This window comes from Barbatula barbatula (genome assembly GCF_947034865.1).
Source record: "Barbatula barbatula genome assembly, chromosome: 19".
In the NCBI taxonomy this organism is placed as follows: domain Eukaryota; kingdom Metazoa; phylum Chordata; class Actinopteri; order Cypriniformes; family Nemacheilidae; genus Barbatula; species Barbatula barbatula.
Genome location: NC_136782.1, coordinates 18062618 through 18083060, shown reverse-complemented (window position 1 = coordinate 18083060; position 20443 = coordinate 18062618). Strand labels below are relative to the sequence as shown.

Here is a 20443-nt window from a genome sequence, read left to right as displayed (position 1 = left end):
TAGAGAAATAGGAATGACGAGAGAGATGGATAAGGTGAGAGAGCAAGAAGACAAGCGCTGGATACACACCAAGCCACGTGTTCATCTTTTCTGAACTGCAATGCTCAAGAAGAGGCTGAATCAACACATCTAGATCTTCTTTTGGAGCTTCTTTAGTGAACTTCTGCTTAGGGTGAGAAAGAGAGAGAGAGAGCACACTTTAAAGGACAGAGATTGAGGTCATTGCATCGGTGCACAGCACTTCACTCCTTCACCATTAACACCTATTTTCATAAGCTTGCTCTGCAGAAAAGGCCTTGAAGGCTTCTCAAAGGAGCAACATCGTAAAACCAGTGAAAACGAATATTCAGAGGGACCTCTATGGTGATGTGCAATGGGTCCACGATCTGCCAGATAAGCAAAGAGAGGACATCAATAGAGAGCAGAACGGCGACAGTCGCGTACAGCTTCCACGGTTCCAAGTGCTGCAGAAAAGAAATAGACAGTCACCACAGTAAATGTCAAAATAAAAGCCACGTTTAGATGAGGTCACACATTTAACGAAAAAACAGATTTTTTAAAAGAGACTTAAATATTTTTTCCCCATTTTTTTTAGAGAGCCAGTGCCTTTAAGATGCTGTTCTGCATAACATGTTTATATTTCTGTCAAGGTAAAGACCAAATTTGCTCTGACACCATAGCGTGTGCCCCAATGCAAGGTGGAACACCAATCATCAGCAAACATGTGTTACAAATCTTAAGTTATTTATGTTTCCCATTCGTCCATTAACCAGTGGCCGCGAGCTCCCTGCAGGCCCCCAGACTGGAAAAATGGGATAGAACAGGGCTTCACAGCACATTTTCCTCCTCTTCCTCATTCACCAAAAAGCCGTGAAATGACCCGAGAGTCCTGTTTGTAGCACATTTCGCCTAAGCACTAAACTTTCTTTGAGTGCTGTCGAACCACTTAGCCAAATTGACCCATTACGGACATCGGGAGAGCTGAAAGTCACCCTGATTCGTTGTGCAGAGCACTTGAATATTAAAGCCTCCTGAAAGTCGGATAGAAAAAAAAGACGTTTAATGCTCATCCATATTCATAGATTTCCTATAGTTGGTGTAATCTGTTCGTCGTTTGATGAAGTCTTAGGGTTTTCCCTGATGCCGTTTCTTTTCGCTGCAGGACAGCTTCAGGACAGGATCAGACCGAACACGTGTCGAGATGCTAATAACGCGCTCAAAATGTGTCAGTGTGGGTTTGTGTTGAGCAGCGGTGAAATGGATAGTTATGAAGAACATCATGTATGTGAGATAGAAAGAAGGAGAGAGAGGTCTGTGATAAAAGATTCTCCCCTATTTCACACTGGAGTCAGCCGAGTTGGATTCTTTAATATGCAATAACGCTGAACAAAGGGCACGGGTGCATCGCTCTTTTTGTCAGTGTGCCGATTCTGCAAAGTTCTCCGATCCAAGAGATCGTTGAAGAACCGTGAGGTCGTCCGCAATGCGTATGGCCCTATCATCACTCATTTCTGCATCACTGCCGTCACCAAACGGAATCACAAAAATGACTGTTCTCCAATCGTTTTCCTACACAAATGCTGCTTAGTTTCAAAACCAAAAAAGAAAGTGAACTATTTTGACTTGTGTTAGTAGGGGGAACTGAAAAAAATTTAAAGGAACAGTTCACACAAAAATTGTCTTCATTTACTCATCCTCGAGTTCTTCCAAATCTGTATTCATTTATTTGTTCTGATAAACACGGAGAAAGATATTTGGAAGAATGCTTGTAACCAAACAGTTCTTGACCTCCATCGTCTACCATAGTAAGAAAAATTGCTTTAGAAATGTCTTTGTTCTGTTGAAGACAAAATAAGATATTTTGAAGAATGTAGGAAAGCAAAGAGTTCTGGTGCACTTTTGACTACCATTGTCATTTTTCTGGCAGTCAATGGAGGCCAAGAGCTGTTTGGTTATAAGCATTCTTCCAAATATATTTCACTGTTTTCATCAGAATAATGACATTTATCTAGATTTGAAACAAGTCGAAATTGAGTAAATTATGACAGAATTTTATTTTAGCTTGAACGGTTCCTTTAAAGGCTAAGTAACTTAATATAATGTCTAAAGATGAAATTACGTCGTACAGGCATGGAAAGGGATGGTGAGTAAATTATGACTGTTCCTTGAGAATGTGTGCAAACCCCGGTCCAACTTACCTTCCTTTTCTCTTTTTTCTCATCTTTTTTAGTGAACACAGTGTGAACCCACCAGATCTTAGTGAACATGCTGCCATAGGCTAAACTGAAGCCGAGCCCTAGTAGCCACAGGCGAAACTGAGAGAATGAGAGAGAGACAAAGAAAAAGTGTTACGAAACAGAGTTCATTTAAAAGCTTTTGCTACAGAGCAAGCATTCTCTCACAGGGTTATAACAAATCATCACAGTGCCCTAAGGTCAAGGCTCAATGAGATAGGAAGAAAGAAATTGGAGAAAACAGCAATAAATAGCTAAGAAAACGCAGCTAGCTACCTGGCAGACAACTGGGAATTGTGATCTATGAACATGCAAGCCATCGATGCCCAGGGGAAAGACGGCAGCCAGCGATAGAACGCATCCCACTGCAGTCATGTTGTTTAGATAGGGTTGGGAGTTCTGGATGTATCTGTAAGGGAAGTTATGACAGAATAGAATTCAGTGTGCAGAAATATTACTTTATTTCCAAGGAGCAAACAGAAATGTGTTCTGCGGAGCTGAAAGATTGTTTTGTGACTGGTGTGGCATCTAAAGGAAAAAAAAATACAAACAAAACGTATTTAGTCTCCTTTTATCTTCTCTAAAAAATCGAACTTTTAAATCTAAGAGGGTAAAAATGGGATAGTTCACCCACAAATAAAATATCTGCATCGCATACTTACTCTCATGTTGTTTTAAACATGTCTGACTATAAACATTGACCATGAACAATGAAATACATTTTGAAGAATGTTTGTGACCAAACAACATTGGCATTGCATGGACACAAACCTATTGAGACACAATAAGGGTTTGAACACATGAATAGGAAAAATGCATTTTGGGGTGAACTATTCCCTTAACAAAATATTATAATATAAGAATTGTGCAGAAATTCTGAATTATTAAAAAGTAAAAATTAAAAATTAAATGCTAAACGTGCAAAATACATTATCGTCAGAAGCTTCTGATATATGATGCTTATTTGAGGAGGGGAGCCATAAAATAACTTTGAATTAAATAATATTAATAATAATCATCAAATTAATTTCATAATGTTAAAGGGATAGTTAATCCGTAAATGAAAAATCTGTCATCATTTACTCACCCTCAGGTTGTTATATACCTGTATACATTTCTTTGTTCCAATGAACACAGAGAAAGATATTTGGAAGAAAGTTAGCAATATTCAATAGTAGGAAAAACAATGGTAATTTTTGTTCTGTTGAACGCATAATGAGATATAAGAAGAATTTAGGAAAGCAAAGAGTTCTCGGGAACTGAAAATGACTAATATATTTCCAAATATCTTTCTTTGTGTTCATTGGAAACAAATGAATTTTCATATAAATTTAATTTTTTGGATGAACTATCACTTTAACCAACACTACAGAACACCAGTATGTAGATATCGTAGGATACCAACCTAACGCTACTGTTGTATATATTGAAGGAGAGGCAAACTATTCCGAAAAGGATTCCCAGTACGGCAAAGACAGACACAGAGACGAAGAGCTTCTGAGAAAGATACCGGAACTCCTCAATCACCATGGTCTGGTCTGCTGGAGGGCTGGCACCTGTTGAGAGCAGAGAAAACTGTCAAAACCATCCACAGAGCTGATAAACAGCACCCAGGTGAAGACCGGGAATCCGAGCGGAGAGATCACAGAACGATGACATCAGACACATGAATACATGCAGGTGAAAAATCTGAGATTGACTTCACCGTAGAAAACCTGACAGTTTTGAAAAGCAGCAGAGAGACATTGCAGCTTAGTTCAGGGATCATTAGCCACTACCGCACTGTCAGACTTCACAATCACGTGGAAAGGGTGGTATAATAATGGACATTTTTGACAGACAATTTTTAAATAAGTATAAGGCAACAAGGTTGAAATGGGCTGGTCTGAAAGTGCAACAACCAAAAATACTGGTTATCTGTGTGGACTTTAGAAAAAAAGAAACAGATGAAATTGGTCGATAACACTATTTGGGGTAGGTTTTAGTGACTTCATAGCTTAGGTTTGTTTTAAAAACATTTCTCTCAAACAATGGAAATATCGCAAAAAGGGGAACTCACGATGTGAGGGATTTTAAATGATGAAATCTGGGAGGCAGTCATTTGGCAGAGGCTAAAAACGGACTTTTTAGATTTCGGTTTACACGGCTGAAGATCAAAGTTGTGCGGAGAGCTGTGCACACGCTGAAAGATTAAGTTGGAGCTCAAGCTATTGCAAAAAATACACTGATAACACCAGTTCTTCACTTTATCACATATTCCGTGGAAAAATACTTTCGTTCCTTTATATAAAATTTTAACTCAATTTAATAGCATGATGTTCCATTTACTGACAGGCGGGGCTTTCTTCGCTAAAGCGGCCATATTGAATGTTGCATTCCTCCACATTCATTCATTGTAATGGCATTGGCGCATCTTGTTAATACTGTATATATTGTCTTTGATTGATGAAAAATTTGTAAAAGCTAACAGTTACATTCTTTAAAATCAAATTTATACAATGTAAGAAAACAAAACGAAAAAGAGAGTAATTTTTAGATAAGACAAACAGGTGTTTCAACCTGATCTCACAGGAATTCGTAACGGTTTACGAATAATTTGTGTGAATTCGTACCATGTGAATCATACAAAAACTCACGATTATTGGGAAAAAGCCTCCTGAAGCCCTAAACCCCACACACTAAACCTAACCGTCACTCACACAAATCGTAGTTGCGATTCCCCGAACGATCGTGATGCGGTTCATTATACAGAACAGAAATCTGACTGTAAAAGAGAGCCGGACTGTGGATTTGTAAAAGTGGCACGATGTGTTTGTTGATACTTTTCAGAATGTCAGAACGCTGACAGTTCAGGGGTGATGCCTGACGTTTGCGACTGCAATGTGAGAGAAACTGTTTGAGAGAGAAGAGACGGAGGGAGCGACCGTCCTGGGAGCTGACATACAGTCTCACTGTAAACCTTCCTTCGCCCTTGATCTAAGAATCAGGACAGGGTGTTGCTATGGAGACCTGGCTTAACAACAGTTTCCACAGCAATTTGGAGGAGAAAGTGGTTGTCAGGAGCCACCAAGAGATGGGTGAAAAGCAACGACACTGCCATATGGTTCAACACCAGTCACAAGCTATGACCTGAGGTAACGTTCTTTATTTGTTTTAAATGCCACATTTTCATAAAACTATTAAAATACACATCGACATTTCGGTATCTCGCTCCCAACTCTGCAGTGTTCAAAGACAGTCTCTCCACCGAGAACCAGCGGGTCCCTAAAGAGCTTCTGGGTTATTGAGAAAGAACATCTGCTTCTACTATTATTATCAAGGGCAAAAAATGGCAAGCAATGTCACCAGCTCAACGCTCTGGTTTTCTCAGTGGGGGGGAGAGGAAGCAAGTCTAAATAGGTCATAACTCAGAATACAGTTTTTCTGAAAACAGCCGTGATTGGCTGTGGAAAAGGATGTGAACTTGTTAAAAGGGTAAAGATGCTTTAGAAACTGCTGTGTGAAAAGTAAATAAATCTTCAATGTCTATTTTATTAGATGTCAAATGATTTTTGGGACTTTATTAAACATTAAATTTCAGGGTAACAGGAGAAAGAGGAGAATGAGGACCAACCTAAAAACGGTGTCTAACTGAACTACAGATTGTGAAGAATAGCATAGCAAATAGCATTTGTGCTTTCCTGTAGCTCAGTGGTTAGAGAACTGTGTCAAAGATGATTGATGATTTACTTGAAGGCGGGACTTTCTTATCTAGAGCGGCCATATTGAGCGTTGCGTTGCTCACCATTCATTGTAACGGCAGTGGCGCATCTTGTTAATATAAATATCTTTGATGACGCTTGCAACGCAGGTCATGGGTTCGATCACAGGGATTGCACATACTTAGAATGAATGTATAGTATAATGCAACGCAAGTAAAAAAAAAGCGTCTGCCAAAATGCATAAAAAAAAAGAACTGAATGTTTCTAAACAAGTCATATTAAAATGGAATTTGTAAAATATCCTTTTTTGTGTAGTCATGTTATGTCTACAAAGGGTAGGTTGCATACGACTTTAATGATAGAAATCCGATGGAACTTAAACATGACTTTAGAATAGATGAAAAACCTCCATACACAGTTCTTTCTCATTTCAATCGACCACACACCACTGCAAGAGCTGGTTGTCTGATCTCCAACTGGGTTAGCTTGGGAATTTTATACAAATTCACAGAGATTAGTCTACAATCCCGCTCCATCACCATCATGGCCCTCAGCAAAGAAAATAAAGTAGGTTGTTCCAGACAACAGTTCAAAGCAAATTCCTGTAGACACTTTAGCAAACAGCATCCGACGCATACAAGTAATCCAGAAACCCCGAAAACGGGGCCTCGAAAAATGTGATGGACATTCCATTTAAAACACACGCACACGTTCAGAACATTTTAAATAAAAGCTTTGTATAACATGCATATCTGAAGTTATGACACACGTCGGAAACACTATTATCACGCCGTCAAACACCGAAAATTACACCGTTCAATCGTTTAACCGACATTCACCATCTTTAGTCATTTTCTCAATTATTTTGTCTACAGGAAAGTCTTGTGGGAGCGTTTATCTTCACCATGTAGCCATTCAAAAATAAAACCCATTAGGTCATTACTCTTATGTAGGGCATTGCTGCTTTGTAACCGTTGCACTGGTGGAATCCATTCAATAGGATCACAGCATGAAGGATTGATCCGAGCTGAAATCAAGAAGGATTCACATAAAAGAGTTGGAAAGGCCAGCAAATACGGCTCTGTGTCCATTGGGTAAGACCCTGCAGGATTTTTTGGCAGTCGAATTTCATTTCTCACATCCTTGCAGAAAGCCGTTTTGTGGGGTAATGTGGAAGACGTTGTTTGCTCATTTGCTTTTGTAAATTATGCACTGAGATAGCATTCTGCCATCCATGTAGCAAACTTGTGCTAGATTTGTGAACAGAGATAATAGTTTCGACGATATTTTGGTGAGGTATTGTCACATCTGAAACAACACCTTTGACTAAAGTTTGCATAAGATTAGATGTTTTTTCCTTTGGCATCAGTGTTAAAATGTAAAAGAGCATTTCAAACAACATACAAAACATAGAATAAGTACATGCTGAACAAAATAATGGGGAAAAAACTTATAGGATGATCTTACATGATGTCATTCTATAGGCATCACTTACAAAAATAAATAAGTTTCTTTGTTCAATACTAGCAATTTTTTATCTACTACTTAAAAGTGTAGTTAAGAGTACATTATTAGTGAAAGTATATTCAATATTCTACTCAATCAAAACAGTATACATGTCTATAAGACAATTTTGAATACTTAATCTTTTGCTCGAGATAAATTTCATAGTGAAAACTGTGTACTTACTGTACAGGCCTACAACTTTTTTGTCAGTATAGTCTACTAATGGTTCTAATGATCTTATTTGAATCGAAACTATTGGGATTTCTTTGTTGGTTTTTGTTGGGTTTCTATAGTTTTTTAAGCAGGGAGACTCAAATATCTGATTTTTTTGACCCGTCTAAACAACTTTTTTCAAAGTCATAATCATATGTTTTTACTTTTATTATTTGTCTGAGAGCATCACGACACTTTTTTAATTTGATTTGCCGCCTTTCACAGCTTTCATCAATATCAGTATGTCAACAAAGAAATTCTCTTGAATTGCACAAAGGTCAAAGCAGCCACAAACCCTCTCCTCTCCCCTGGGCCTGTATGGTCTCAGCTGGCTGAAAGGACGGATAATTGTTTGTGATATATAAAAGAGCGGGACAAGGCTTTGTCTAGCTTACAGAAATCGATACTGGTAAGCCTCAATCTCGGCGGACTGAGTGCGGCTGTGAAAAAATAAACAGTGGTGTCTGGCCGAGCGGAGACGGCCGGGTTTCTCTTACCGATCCATTTGTCATTTGCGTACCAGGACAGGTTGCCTTTTGTGCTGTCATAGTATCCAATCTTTTTGTAGCTCCCACCTTAGGAAGAAGGGTAGAAAGTTTATTTTAGCTCAACTGGTAGAGCATCACGCTAACAAATGCTAAAATTGTGGGTTTGGTTTTTAGAGAACAGAAACGGAATAAATGAACTGTCAGTCGCACTGGATGAAAGAGTTCAAAAAATGCGCAAGTGACTTTTATGTTGGGAATAAAATAAATCTTGAACATCCTGAACGGGATGAGATGAAAAATGCAAGGTTAACTAAAGGCCATGTAAAAAATATTCCCCTAAGTAAATATAGCGTCTAATTAACAGTGTGCCAAGGAAAGGTCACAAAACTCACTTTCACCAAGCAAAGCAATGGAAACTTTTGGAAACTAACGTTATGCTTGAGCAACTAACGTTATACTTGTGCAACTAACGTTATACTTGTGCAACTAACGTTATGCTTGTGCAACTAACGTTATGCTTGAGCAACTAACGTTATGCTTGTGCAACTAACGTTATGCTTGAGCAACTAACGTTATGCTTGTGCAACTAACGTTATGCTTGTGCAACTAACGTTATACTTGTGCAACTAACGTTATGCTTGTGCAACTAACGTTATACTTGTGCAACTAACGTTATGCTTGTGCAACTAACGTTATGCTTGTGCAACTAACGTTATACTTGTGCAACTAACGTTATACTTGTGCAACTAACGTTATACTTGTGCAACTAACGTTATACTTGTGCAACTAACGTTATGCTTGTGCAACTAACGTTATACTTGTGCAACTAACGTTATACTTGTGCAACTAACGTTATGCTTGTGCAACTAACGTTATGCTTGTGCAACTAACGTTATGCTTGTGCAACTAACGTTATGCTTGTGCAACTAACGTTATGCTTGAGCAACTAACGTTATACTTGTGCAACTAACGTTATACTTGTGCAACTAACGTTATACTTGTGCAACTAACGTTATACTTGTGCAACTAACGTTATACTTGTGCAACTAACGTTATACTTGTGCAACTAACGTTATACTTGTGCAACTAACGTTATACTGTACTAAAATATGGAACCTTTCAAATGTACTGAAATGTACTGAAATGCCTTGTTTACATCTTTTATTTAAGTGTTTTATGTTTGTTTGTTTATTACAACCACTGCACTTTACAACAAGAGAGAGACTACCTTGCAGTTGCTCTATTAGAGTCCAGGCCATACGCGATCCCTGGGCATCGAACACAACTTGACCCTGCAAGACACACACACATGTATTAAAACTCATCATTTATTAAATCTATTTGCCCTTTATCGTCCCAACCATAAAAAAACTAAATCATAAAATTCCAAGCCTCTGTTGAAGGCTGCAGTCAGAGTTACATTATGAAAAATGGAGAATGTCGTGTCTTTGTCAGTTAAAAGTTTAAAGCCGTTTTTGACACGTCTGGGAAAAGAACGTCTGAGCTGTTTGATCTCATTAGGATTTGACAGAGTTTTGTTTGGTGTTTGAAAAGCGAATCACTAACTCACAGATACTCCTTCGAAAGAGCTTGTGTTGAGGGCTCGGTAAATCTCCGATGTGATATCTTTGTTGTTGTAGTTGAAGTCCTCCAGTGCCCACCCTTTGGCCCTCAGGGGGGCCACAGTTTTATTAAGGGCCAGTGCAAGTGCCCATACGGCATCATACGCCAGCGGAGCTTCCTGAAACCCACCCGTTTCCTCAGGGTTTTTCCCACCCAGTCGTGACATCAGCTGTGCCAGGAACTCCTGCGAGGTCTGTGTGTGATTTTAAAGAATTAATGACATGATGAACGAGATCATGACACTGGTGGAAAAAACTGATATCTTGTCATAGTATTTGACATAAAAATTTAAAAAGTTGTTTAATTCTAATTGGATTTATCCACCTTTAATTTCGGACCATAAAAATGTATATCTATACTGTTTATAAAATGTAAAACAACAAAAATCACTTTAACACTTTTATTTCCTTTCATTTTTATTTCCTCTGTGGTTCTCCAATGAGAGTTAAACAGTGGACAGATTTTTATATTGACTGCAGTCATTAGCTTTTCTCTGAAATAGAGGGCTCTGTACGACTCACTCACCAGGTTAGAAGCACCGCGGACGGTCTCTGGATTCAGCATCACAATTTCAGTGGTGACGTGCCCTTCCACCGCCTCCGTCATGTTCTCCACCGTGCAGTTGATGGCCGGATCTTTGATTTTAAACCAGTTGTCTGCGTACCAGCCGATGAGGAACCATACATACTTCTTACCATACAGTTTCTCTTTAAAGACCTGCCAAAGTTAACGCCACATTTTAAAGGTCATGACTTTACTATTTTTACCTCAGTTAAACCCAAGTAAATTACAGCAGAATCAACCAGCTAAATTGATCAATACATCCCTTAGGAAAATTAGCCATTGTTCTACTATGGTTAAAACCCAACATACTGTATATGGTTACTGTAGAAAAAACATGGTTTTGCATATGGTTATCGATACACTAAAAAACTATGATTACTACACTTTTACAAAAAAGACATGGTTAATTTTCGTAGGGGGTGGATAACTCCATTCTAGAAACAGGGGGACCCACAATAGTCACTTGCCTCACAAAACACTTTTCTGGCTTCAGTCTCGTAAAAGAGGCCGACTATGATTCTCGCATCTTGGCGCTGAAGAAATGAGGAAAAAATGTTAAGCAACAACAACAAAAAGTATAAACTTGCAATACATTGCAAATTTTTTTCAAACAAACTCTCCTATCTGCCACTGGATAGACAACCACACTAAAAAAATATTATCACATTAGATTTTGCAGCTACATTTTACATCTTTGGCAACTTTAGTCAATTTTAGATTAGATTTTAGATTATTTAGTAAACACTTTTAACCAAAGCGAAAAATTAGGAAGCATTCAACAATTTGCCTTGTGCAAAAAATAAAAATATATGTTGCCAATACTTCCACGTTGTATGTAAATAGGATGTTTATGAATACATTCATTTACGGCGACTTGAAATACTCGATTCTGATTGGCTAGTCACAACATTCCAAAGAACGTTTTGTACACGACAACAACCGCTCAAAAAAAACAAACAAACAGGGTCATCTGGGTACTGTAAACCATCTTGACAGGTTCAATTTAATATTACACAAATTAAAAACAAAAATGCCAAATGAATAACACAAGTTTATAATAATTTTAGGGTTGCGATTAATCACGTCCAGGATAAAAGTTTGTGTTTCCATAATACTGTATATGTGTGTGTACAGGGCATATTCATTTGGTATTTATAAATACATACACATACGTGTAAAAGAAAAATATAAAAATAAATAAACGTTTGGATATCATTTCAATTATTGGTAAATATAAATCTATCCTATATATAAACATGTATATGTATGTGTTTGTTTTTGTTTATAAATACAACATTTCTATGCACAGTACACAGACATTTATAAACTTATATGCTGGATTCTTATATTCATTTGACAGCCTTAAATTATTTAACCAAATGGAATGAATGTCTTGTCTCGCCTGAAGTTATTGTATTTATACTTTCCAGTGTTTACTAACAGGAAATCATCCTTACCTAGTTGTTTAACCATCAAAACAATCGCACACAAAATCTCATTTAATATAAAAAGCTGTCTAACTGTGCAACAAAAGCTGTCAGCAGCAACCGTGACAGCACGCAAACCATCACTCGATCTGACGACGGGGACCAATTCTTCAGAGTGTTGCTTTATTTCACATAAGATTTTCATGTGCTCTGCCTGCTAGCGAGCTACCCGACACGCTGAGGAGAAAGTGTGAGCAGCTGGTGAATTTTTCAAAGCACCTTTAGGTTTTTGACAGCCACCGCGGGATCAGTGAGGAAGCTCTGCCTGACGCTTATCTCGATGCTGGCCTCCTTTACTCGCTCTTCCAAATCATCCAACGTCTGTGAAGAGAGACAGACAGCAGTGAAATGGCTGGAGTGGCGACACGGGAAAGATGTTTGTGGAGGAAAAAGTGAGCACATAAAGAGATAAAGGTACCATTAAAAGAGAAAGAGGAGAGCAGAAAATGGGGGGGGGGGGGGGGGGGTCATGAGATGAATGGCCAGCGAGCAGATCAAAGGAAAAACACACAGAGTGCGAGAAAATAAAAGGAATATCAATACAGTGCAATGTAGATGGAGATATGTAAACTGCTGATGTCAATGGATGAGGAAAGATGGTGAAGAAGCAGGGAGAAGAACTGGAATGGGAATGGGAAAAAGAAATGAACTGGTGAAGTGATGGAGGGAGGATCAGTAGCCTATTGGAATTACACTATCTCAAGACTTATGACTTGATCAATATTCCGAGCAGCCAACATGAAGAAAAATGACTTCAAGTTCTTTAATATTTTAAAGTCAGTATAACAAACCACTATCTTTTTTTACTCACTCTGAGGCATTTATCTCACTCTCAGAGGAGCTTTTTTGCATTGTGATTCTCATAATTTACTCACCTTCACATCATTGCAAATCCTTGAATTCTATTCTTGTGCAGAACACAAAATAATATTTTTTGAAAACTGCGTTGGTACGCAAACAACATTGGACACCTTTGACTTCCATCGTATTGACAAAAAATTAGCAATTTCACAAGATATCTTTTGTGTTCCACAGAAGAAAGAGACAGGTTTTAAAGAAAGATTTTGAATGACATGAGGGTGATTAATTCATTCCTAAAACCAAATAAACAGTGAAAGGGTTTATTAGTTATCAGAGACAACAATCTTCAGAGCTGGTTACAAAAGCAGCACATGGGAAAGAAATACTGCATGCTGGACTGACCGAGGTAAAAACTTCAGTGGTTTGCTGGATAGTGGCGATCTTTGTCCATCCCCACTTCTGGAAGAGCCGAACACGTGTGGGATTATGCAAAGTTGCTGACGGGTGCGTACGGAAGAAAGTGGGGAAGCGCTGACGATTAGATAAAGCCGGAGAACTAGAGCCGTATGAGAACTAAAGAGTGAGAGAGAGAAAGAGAGAGTATTGAAAAGATGTTCAACACCATATGGTTGACCTTTTTTGATATTTCAGAACACAAAAACACAAAACCAATCAAAAATGCGAGTCAGACTTCTATACACACTGTAGGCGAGCTAAATGTCAAGCCACTGAAGACAGAGCTTTGAGAAAACCTAAATAAACAAGTCAATCTGTTTTTAACCACAGTTGACGTGTCAGTTCTTTGGAAGGCAAGGCAATGCAAACATGCTTCAGTCTTTTATAATTTCATATTTCAGTTTTAAATAGTCATACGGGTTGCTTGATAATGAAAACATTTTCGAATCAAATTTGCGTAGAACAAAACTAAAATGTAATATTGGTGTAACGTTTTGGAACCGTCATAATAATAAATCACAGTAATAATCTAATATACAAAATAAGCCATGGAAGTCTTAGACAACCTTGGGAAAGGTGCCTCATTAAAAGTCAACTCACATTTCCAACTTATCTAAATTACACGAAGAATTTACAAATTTAAGACTCGTCCTTTGTACACCCGAGTGTAGAAATCTGATGAGAGCTAAGTTAGGGTTGAGAACAGTAGATTTATCATCCTTCAGTGAATAGAAAGTGTGCTGAGGGTATTTCTTCTATTATTATACTTTTCTCACTGTAACAAGGATCCATAAAAGGGAAGGAAGGAGCCGGGAACCGGCGAACATTCAACAAACTTTAATAAAAATAAACAAACAATAACACAGAAATAAAGGACCGGCCACAAAAGATAAACACAAACTTAACATATGTCTGGGCCCGGTCCTCTCTCATCAACAGTCCTGCCGCTCGTCCTCTTAAGCTCCCGATCTCCTCTCTTTTGGTTGTTTGTTTGTTTGTTTGTTTCTTTTGTCAGCTACTTCAATGCAATGTCAACTAATTGCTTTTAAACAAGATCAACAATATCCAAATGCTTTATTTTCTCGACTCACAAACAATACAAAACTAAAAAGATCTTGTTACATTTTGCTAATTTTTTCTAAAACACCTAACACTTGCACTTGTCATGTATTTATCATTTTGCTTCAAACCATTTTTGGTTTTATAATCCCAGTAGGAAAAAATGCTATACTTCAAAGTAGTGTATGATTGACAACACACATTTTAGTGGGTAAACGAAGCACACACACACATACCACGATGAGATTCCACATGCGTGCCGCCTCGGCCACCAGCGTGGACACAGAGCTGCAGCCGGGCATCAGAACGATCTTTATCGGCTCCGTGTAAAGCAGGTCATACAGCAGTTTGGTGGCTTCGCCTGGGTCACACTGAAACCAAGACAAAGTCAAAATTACACTAGAGCACAACATAATGAATAAATCATAAAATAAAAATGATTCGACAGAAAAATGGACTCATTAGAGCGCATGGTGGACAAGCTGTGCAGCCGTATCCAGAGCCCTTTTCGCTCTGATCCGATGCGGTTCACTGTGACACACGCAAAAGGAAGTCATTCACAAATGAGGGGGTGACTGTTAGCACGCAGCAGATGTAAGCGTGATGTGATGGTACTCTTGGTTACAACACTACAAGGACAGTCTTACACCCTTTCACTTTCGATAAAGTTAGAACTAAATGAGATGGTGCTGGATTCATTATGGAAGCCTATGGAACTATTCCGGACTCCTGTATCACCACAGAAGACGAATGTGTTCAAAAGCTTCAGCAGACGTGATGCTGGTGATTTACTTTATGCAAAAGCCCTGAAAGATATCTGAACCCATTACTTGGATTTAGTGGATCTTTAACCGTGAATATGTGGAGTGATGACAATGGTAAAAGTCAAATGTTTGTCATCATTTATTCACCTTAATGTCATTCAAAACCTGTTTATGACTCTTCGTTCTGTGGAACAGAAAAGAAGATATTTTGAGAAATGTCCTGGTGGTTTTGTGTTTATGTGATGGAAGTCAATGGGGGCCAATAAATCTTCTTCTGTTCTGCACATGAAAGAAAGTGCTATAATTTATAAAAGTATATATATATAAACTATTCCATTAACACCAATTAATTGGCATAAAACATGTCAGCTTTTACCCATCACATCTTTTAGCCATTTGTGGTTTCCTTACTCCAGCTTTCCTCAACATCTCCAGGGAGCTTTCTTATTCTCGACACAAGCTCGGTGCAGCAGCCAGCGAAAGGAACTGAAGATATTTGACGTGAGGAAAGCATCTTTGTTCTTTAAGTCCCTGGGGCTGAAGGCTATGCAGATTTGGGACTAGAATATTGAGTGACAGCAGAAAAGGGCAACACAACCTCCTTGCCCCACATGACAACTGCTTGTTACGTCTGATATATTAGAAAGTAAACAGCTATAAATTATGAATTATAGACTATATGTACCTGAAGTAATTGGGAAAGTGGGTTTCTCTGTTGACAGTGTTAAATTCTGAAGGAAAGAATTCACTTAAAGGTCCATGGTATGAAATTTAGTGGCATCTAGCAGTGAGGTTACGAATTGCAACCGACAGCTCACTCCACCGCTCCCTTTCAAAGCACCTACAACGGATGACACAGAACTAAGATGTCGACACGTTTTCTCTTCTTTGCCGAAGGAGATAACATATTTATGAAACGCGCTCTATAGAGCAGTTTGTCCGCTTAGGGCTACTGTAGAAACAACATGGTGAATTCCATGTTATGGGACCCACGGTGTACGTAGACAGAAATAGCTAAAAAGTCTTAATACACCTCTGAACACGTACTGTAGGTATCGATATTATATGCATTTCTGTCAACCCTCCCTAAAAACGACACACTGAACCTTTAAACCAAACTGTGCGCAATTTTGCACACGCTGTTATCTGTAATAAACTTCATTTAGATATTGTTTTTATTTGACACTGAACTACAGCATGCGCATCTTGCCCCAAGTCATAAAACGTGATCGTGAGCATCATTGAGATGTTCTGCCAGACCATTCGCTTTCAAGAGCTTCGGTTGACTTTGTTTACTATGACTTTGTATACATACCGAATGTCTCATCCCACAGAAACAGAACACGTACGTACAAGCCTTCCCATGACTCAGACTGTGAATGAGCTGTTATCCACTGCTCTGCCTTTTATTAACTTACAAGTGTTGGTTTGTTTTTTCGGAGCTCCATCTCCAAAACCCAGATGAGAATGAATAAAGCATGCTTTTGGATATGGAAATCCGTCTTGTTACAATCTGGATGCAACAGATGCCAATTAAAACATGGAAAGCATAAGTGTATCATCAGGACATCAATCTCTCTCTCTCTCTCTCTCTCTCTCTCTACCTCTGTCTTGCTCTATCACGGTTAATAATTGATCAAAGTTTGCAGCTTGAGCTTTGATATAACCATGGCAACAGTCTGGAGATGGTGATTGTATCTGTGCAAGGAGGTCCCTATAAATATCTGTGCTAACACACACAAACACACGCTGGACTGCCACTTAAAGCAACTTCAGACTATTCTTGTTGGCGTCTTGGTGATAGTTGAGGCATGTATCACTAAACTGACAGAATACATTTTCACTTGTTGAAGTGGCTTTTGAAACAAAGGACTGAATCAAATGAAATATATTAATTGCAGATAGTATACATTTTCTAATTTGTGTGAGTTAAAAACTAAGGCAGAGCTTTTCATTAGCAGTGCAAAGGCCGTTGGTTCGATTCAGGAAAGATGTACCTAGAATGCATTGTAGGTCGCCATGTAGTATGTAAAATGAAGGATAATGAAAGGTAATCACATAAATTGACTTTGAATGAGGGATCTGTGCTATATTTTGGGAATAGATTTTTCAACCTCCCAAAACAATCTTGTAATAACCTGTTTTGCATTGACAAGCACCGATCACAATATAAACAATTTGTTAGCATTTTGTGCCTTTTTGAAACGTCTACATTGTTTAAAAGAACACACAAATGAACTAATTTCCCAAAAGGTAAAATTTTGAAACATGAAACATCTGACAAAATTGGATAAAGAAACGTAATCAATGTTCCGCAGCCAGAGCATGGCACGGGTTATAACAACACTCATTACTGAAATACATATTTATCAAATGTCAAATTAAATTGGGAATTTGGGGGTCACTTTCATGTTTTTACGAAAACATTGCTCTGCGTGATAATTGGTTGTTTGAGAGAGATTAATAAAAATCCCTAACATGCCCGAGGTTCTTTCAACAGTAATTAAATGCAAAGCCCATATCAAATTTGAATTTCTCTCCTTGTAATTACATTTCTGACACCGAAAGCAATTTTGATTAAAATCTCATCCAGGTATGAAGTTCTCCCCAATCGAGAAGAAATGCTGCAAATATCTGCCAGCTTAAATGTCAATAAGGCTGAACACACACCTGCTCTTCTGTCTCATCGATCTACGCCAACACATTACATTTCTACTCTGTCCACACAGAGCTTTTTCAATACTGCAGTTGTGTATATACATTTGCGCAAAATATTTATTTTCAAACAATTTTATTAAAATTCTTTTTCTTACCTCATTGACAAATAAAGAACCATTTAATTTGGTGAACACTTTCATTTCACCCCTTGAAAAGAAAACGTATTTAATTATTTAATATGTAATAATTGGGATAAAATGAAATATTGCAATATATAGAATAGAAAATTCAGTTCAATGTTCTTACTGATTATTATGATGAACTACAAACTGATTGGTTAAAAACTGCACAGACTAAAAGTTCATCCTCATCTGATCGCAAGCGGTCAGACAGGTACCTCATGTCTTTCTCCACTCTCATTCTCTCGCACAGGAATCTGCAGAAGGACTTCCTTATCTTTACGAGATCTACAGGGATGCAAGTTTGTTTGAACTGTGGTTTCACTGATGGCTGTTGCCATGCCAACCTTCCTCTCCCTGATTATTTCTCTATATTGAGTGCAATTGCAATGCAGAGTGCGGTTCACCAATCACAACTATGCTACAACACATCTTTTTCTAGTTAGAACCCTTTCTTTAATTGCTTCCTCGCCTGTTTGGGGTGCCCACACCTGTCACAAAACATTTGCAAAGTGAGCCGACCCATGTGAAAAGTGCTACATATTATTAGGCGGCAATATAGCGATTGGATTATATTCTCTTCTGTTGTATTCAAATATGTTATTCAAAGGATTTGACCATCACTTACAATTCTGAAGATATTAAAGATTTAATGGTTAAACATGCACTGATAAACATGAACCCTTTCTCAGGCCAACAAACTTTTGGAATAAATGTTCCTCTCCAGCTGTGCATACCGCAGTTAATTAAGTTTACTTTTTAAAGTGAATTTTAAATCCCTACTTAAAAATAAATTAAGCACACTACAGAATACATTTTTGAGTTTCAAAAACGCTACGATGCTTATGCATAAATAAGCACATTTGATGAGAGGTTCTGGATTTTCTGAAGAAGTCAAATTACTGGATGCAGCTGAAGCCTTAAAGGCTGTTGATAACAGCCAAATGCAGGGAGTTGTGAAATATTAATGTACAAACAACTGCAATGTCAACTTGATAGCAATTTCTGAAGCTTGAGATACAATCACTGACACAACATCAATGAAACAGCTGCTAAATGCTGATTAAATTAAAATAACATCTGGTACTTATCCTTTTTCAGTTCTTTTAAAAGGACTTGAGACAAATTAATAAGAAGGTAATAATAAAGGAACGCGGGTCAAGGGCATCTCTTCTGTTCATAGCACTTAACAAAAATGCTAAATAATCATTGAACTTTAGTGTATTTCATATTGGCTGAAAAAACTCTTTTGCTGGCATAACACATTACACAATGATTAAGATGACCATGAGAATGACTATGAGATATGAAATACAGAGGAATATGGAGTTTTCTATATGATGCCATATCAGTATGTTTCCAGTTTGTAAGCAATTTTTAGGTATTTTTGTATACAACCTCATATAAGGTAAACCCATAGTACAGTACTTGGTGGAGATGATAGTAATACTAAAATATCTGGTACGTTTAACCCTTTTAGTCAAGTAAAAGCTAATCCAAATGTTTTTAAACCAAAACCAAATGACCCTTTAATGGAAAAAAACTTGGCGCTGTCCGGTGCTGATCAACACAACCTAAGAAAACCCTAAGAAATTAATTACTGACTAATATTGATAAACACGTCTTTATATGTACATTGCATTTATACATAGGAATTGTTGGCGCTATTGCAAAAAATGATAACGTGTACTATGGTCTCTGAAATGCTCACCATGCTGTCGTAATGAATGAGCTCCAGCTCGTAGTCCGGAAGAATGTCGCTCCGGTTGTTCACGAGATCTAACGCCATCTGGGCTGCGGGGAGACACGCTTGTCCACCAGGCCATCCTCCACTCATAGGAAACAGAGCTCCGATGTACAGTTTCTTTTTGCCTGCAATCGCACACGGCCAGGAGAGAAAGGTAAGCACTGCGTAAAGGACAACCAAGCTTCTCCAACCTCTATTCAAGGTCCCGGGGGCTTCCGTGGATGCCATGAGTATTAAATTTGCTTTCGGTAGGTTTTGACCCTAAAATGTTCGATACTTTTCGAAGCTGAAAGTGTCCACACGCGCGATGACTCCAGATTTAATCAAGAGAGCCGAATGTGGAACGCGTAAAAACCGCGGCACCTCGCGCGCATGAAGTAATGTTTCAATGCGTATGATCCCTTGTCGCAATATAGAATTATAGCCCGTTTAATAACCTGCAAGGTCGTTTGCCTTTACAGAGCACGAGGGGAAACTTTAACAGTTAAGAGCCATGTCTTTAATGACTTGTGCAGTTACTTTTGTGCGGTTCCCCGGATTCAGAATCTTGTTTTTTTATTTATTAGAATCTTTTAAAATATGAATTAATTTAACTTCAGAACCGTCAGACTATTTGTAGCACTCTTTAGAATATTTTGAAATTCGTTAGAATTATTTAGAATTGTAGAATCTTTGTAGAACTCCAAAATCTGTAGTCTTTATAATCTTCAGATTTTTTTAGAAGCGTTAGACTCTTTACAGTCCTCGTTGGATTCTTTAGAATCTTTCAGAAGCTTCTCAGCAGTTTTGACTCCGAATGACAACAATTCAACCAAAGCAAAGTACGATAAATGTTGGGAATAGATTTAAATGTTAAGTAGAATAAAGCGCCATTAGGCAGTTATTGTCTATTACTCCTTCAGAGACGGTGGGTTTACGCTCATGTCCCACGACATAGGAGAAAAACAGGTGGCACCGTTACGC

General features: G+C 38.1%; 1 protein-coding gene across 1 annotated transcript in view; it reads right to left on the bottom strand.

Moving 5' to 3' along the window:
- gabbr1a (gamma-aminobutyric acid (GABA) B receptor, 1a) overlaps positions 1 to 20443 on the bottom strand; it is a 35734-nt gene that overhangs the window by 8578 nt on the left and 6713 nt on the right. The window contains exons 7-20 of the mRNA XM_079482103.1: positions 19445 to 19605; positions 14369 to 14503; positions 13020 to 13190; positions 12036 to 12137; positions 10797 to 10862; positions 10291 to 10482; positions 9713 to 9958; positions 9371 to 9434; positions 8152 to 8229; positions 3640 to 3790; positions 2511 to 2643; positions 2199 to 2315; positions 357 to 464; positions 70 to 163 (exon numbers count right to left, since the gene is read on the bottom strand). Of these exons, the coding sequence (XP_079338229.1) occupies positions 70 to 163; positions 357 to 464; positions 2199 to 2315; positions 2511 to 2643; positions 3640 to 3790; positions 8152 to 8229; positions 9371 to 9434; positions 9713 to 9958; positions 10291 to 10482; positions 10797 to 10862; positions 12036 to 12137; positions 13020 to 13190; positions 14369 to 14503; positions 19445 to 19605 (1818 nt within the window). The remainder of the gene's footprint in view (positions 1 to 69; positions 164 to 356; positions 465 to 2198; positions 2316 to 2510; positions 2644 to 3639; positions 3791 to 8151; positions 8230 to 9370; positions 9435 to 9712; positions 9959 to 10290; positions 10483 to 10796; positions 10863 to 12035; positions 12138 to 13019; positions 13191 to 14368; positions 14504 to 19444; positions 19606 to 20443) is intronic.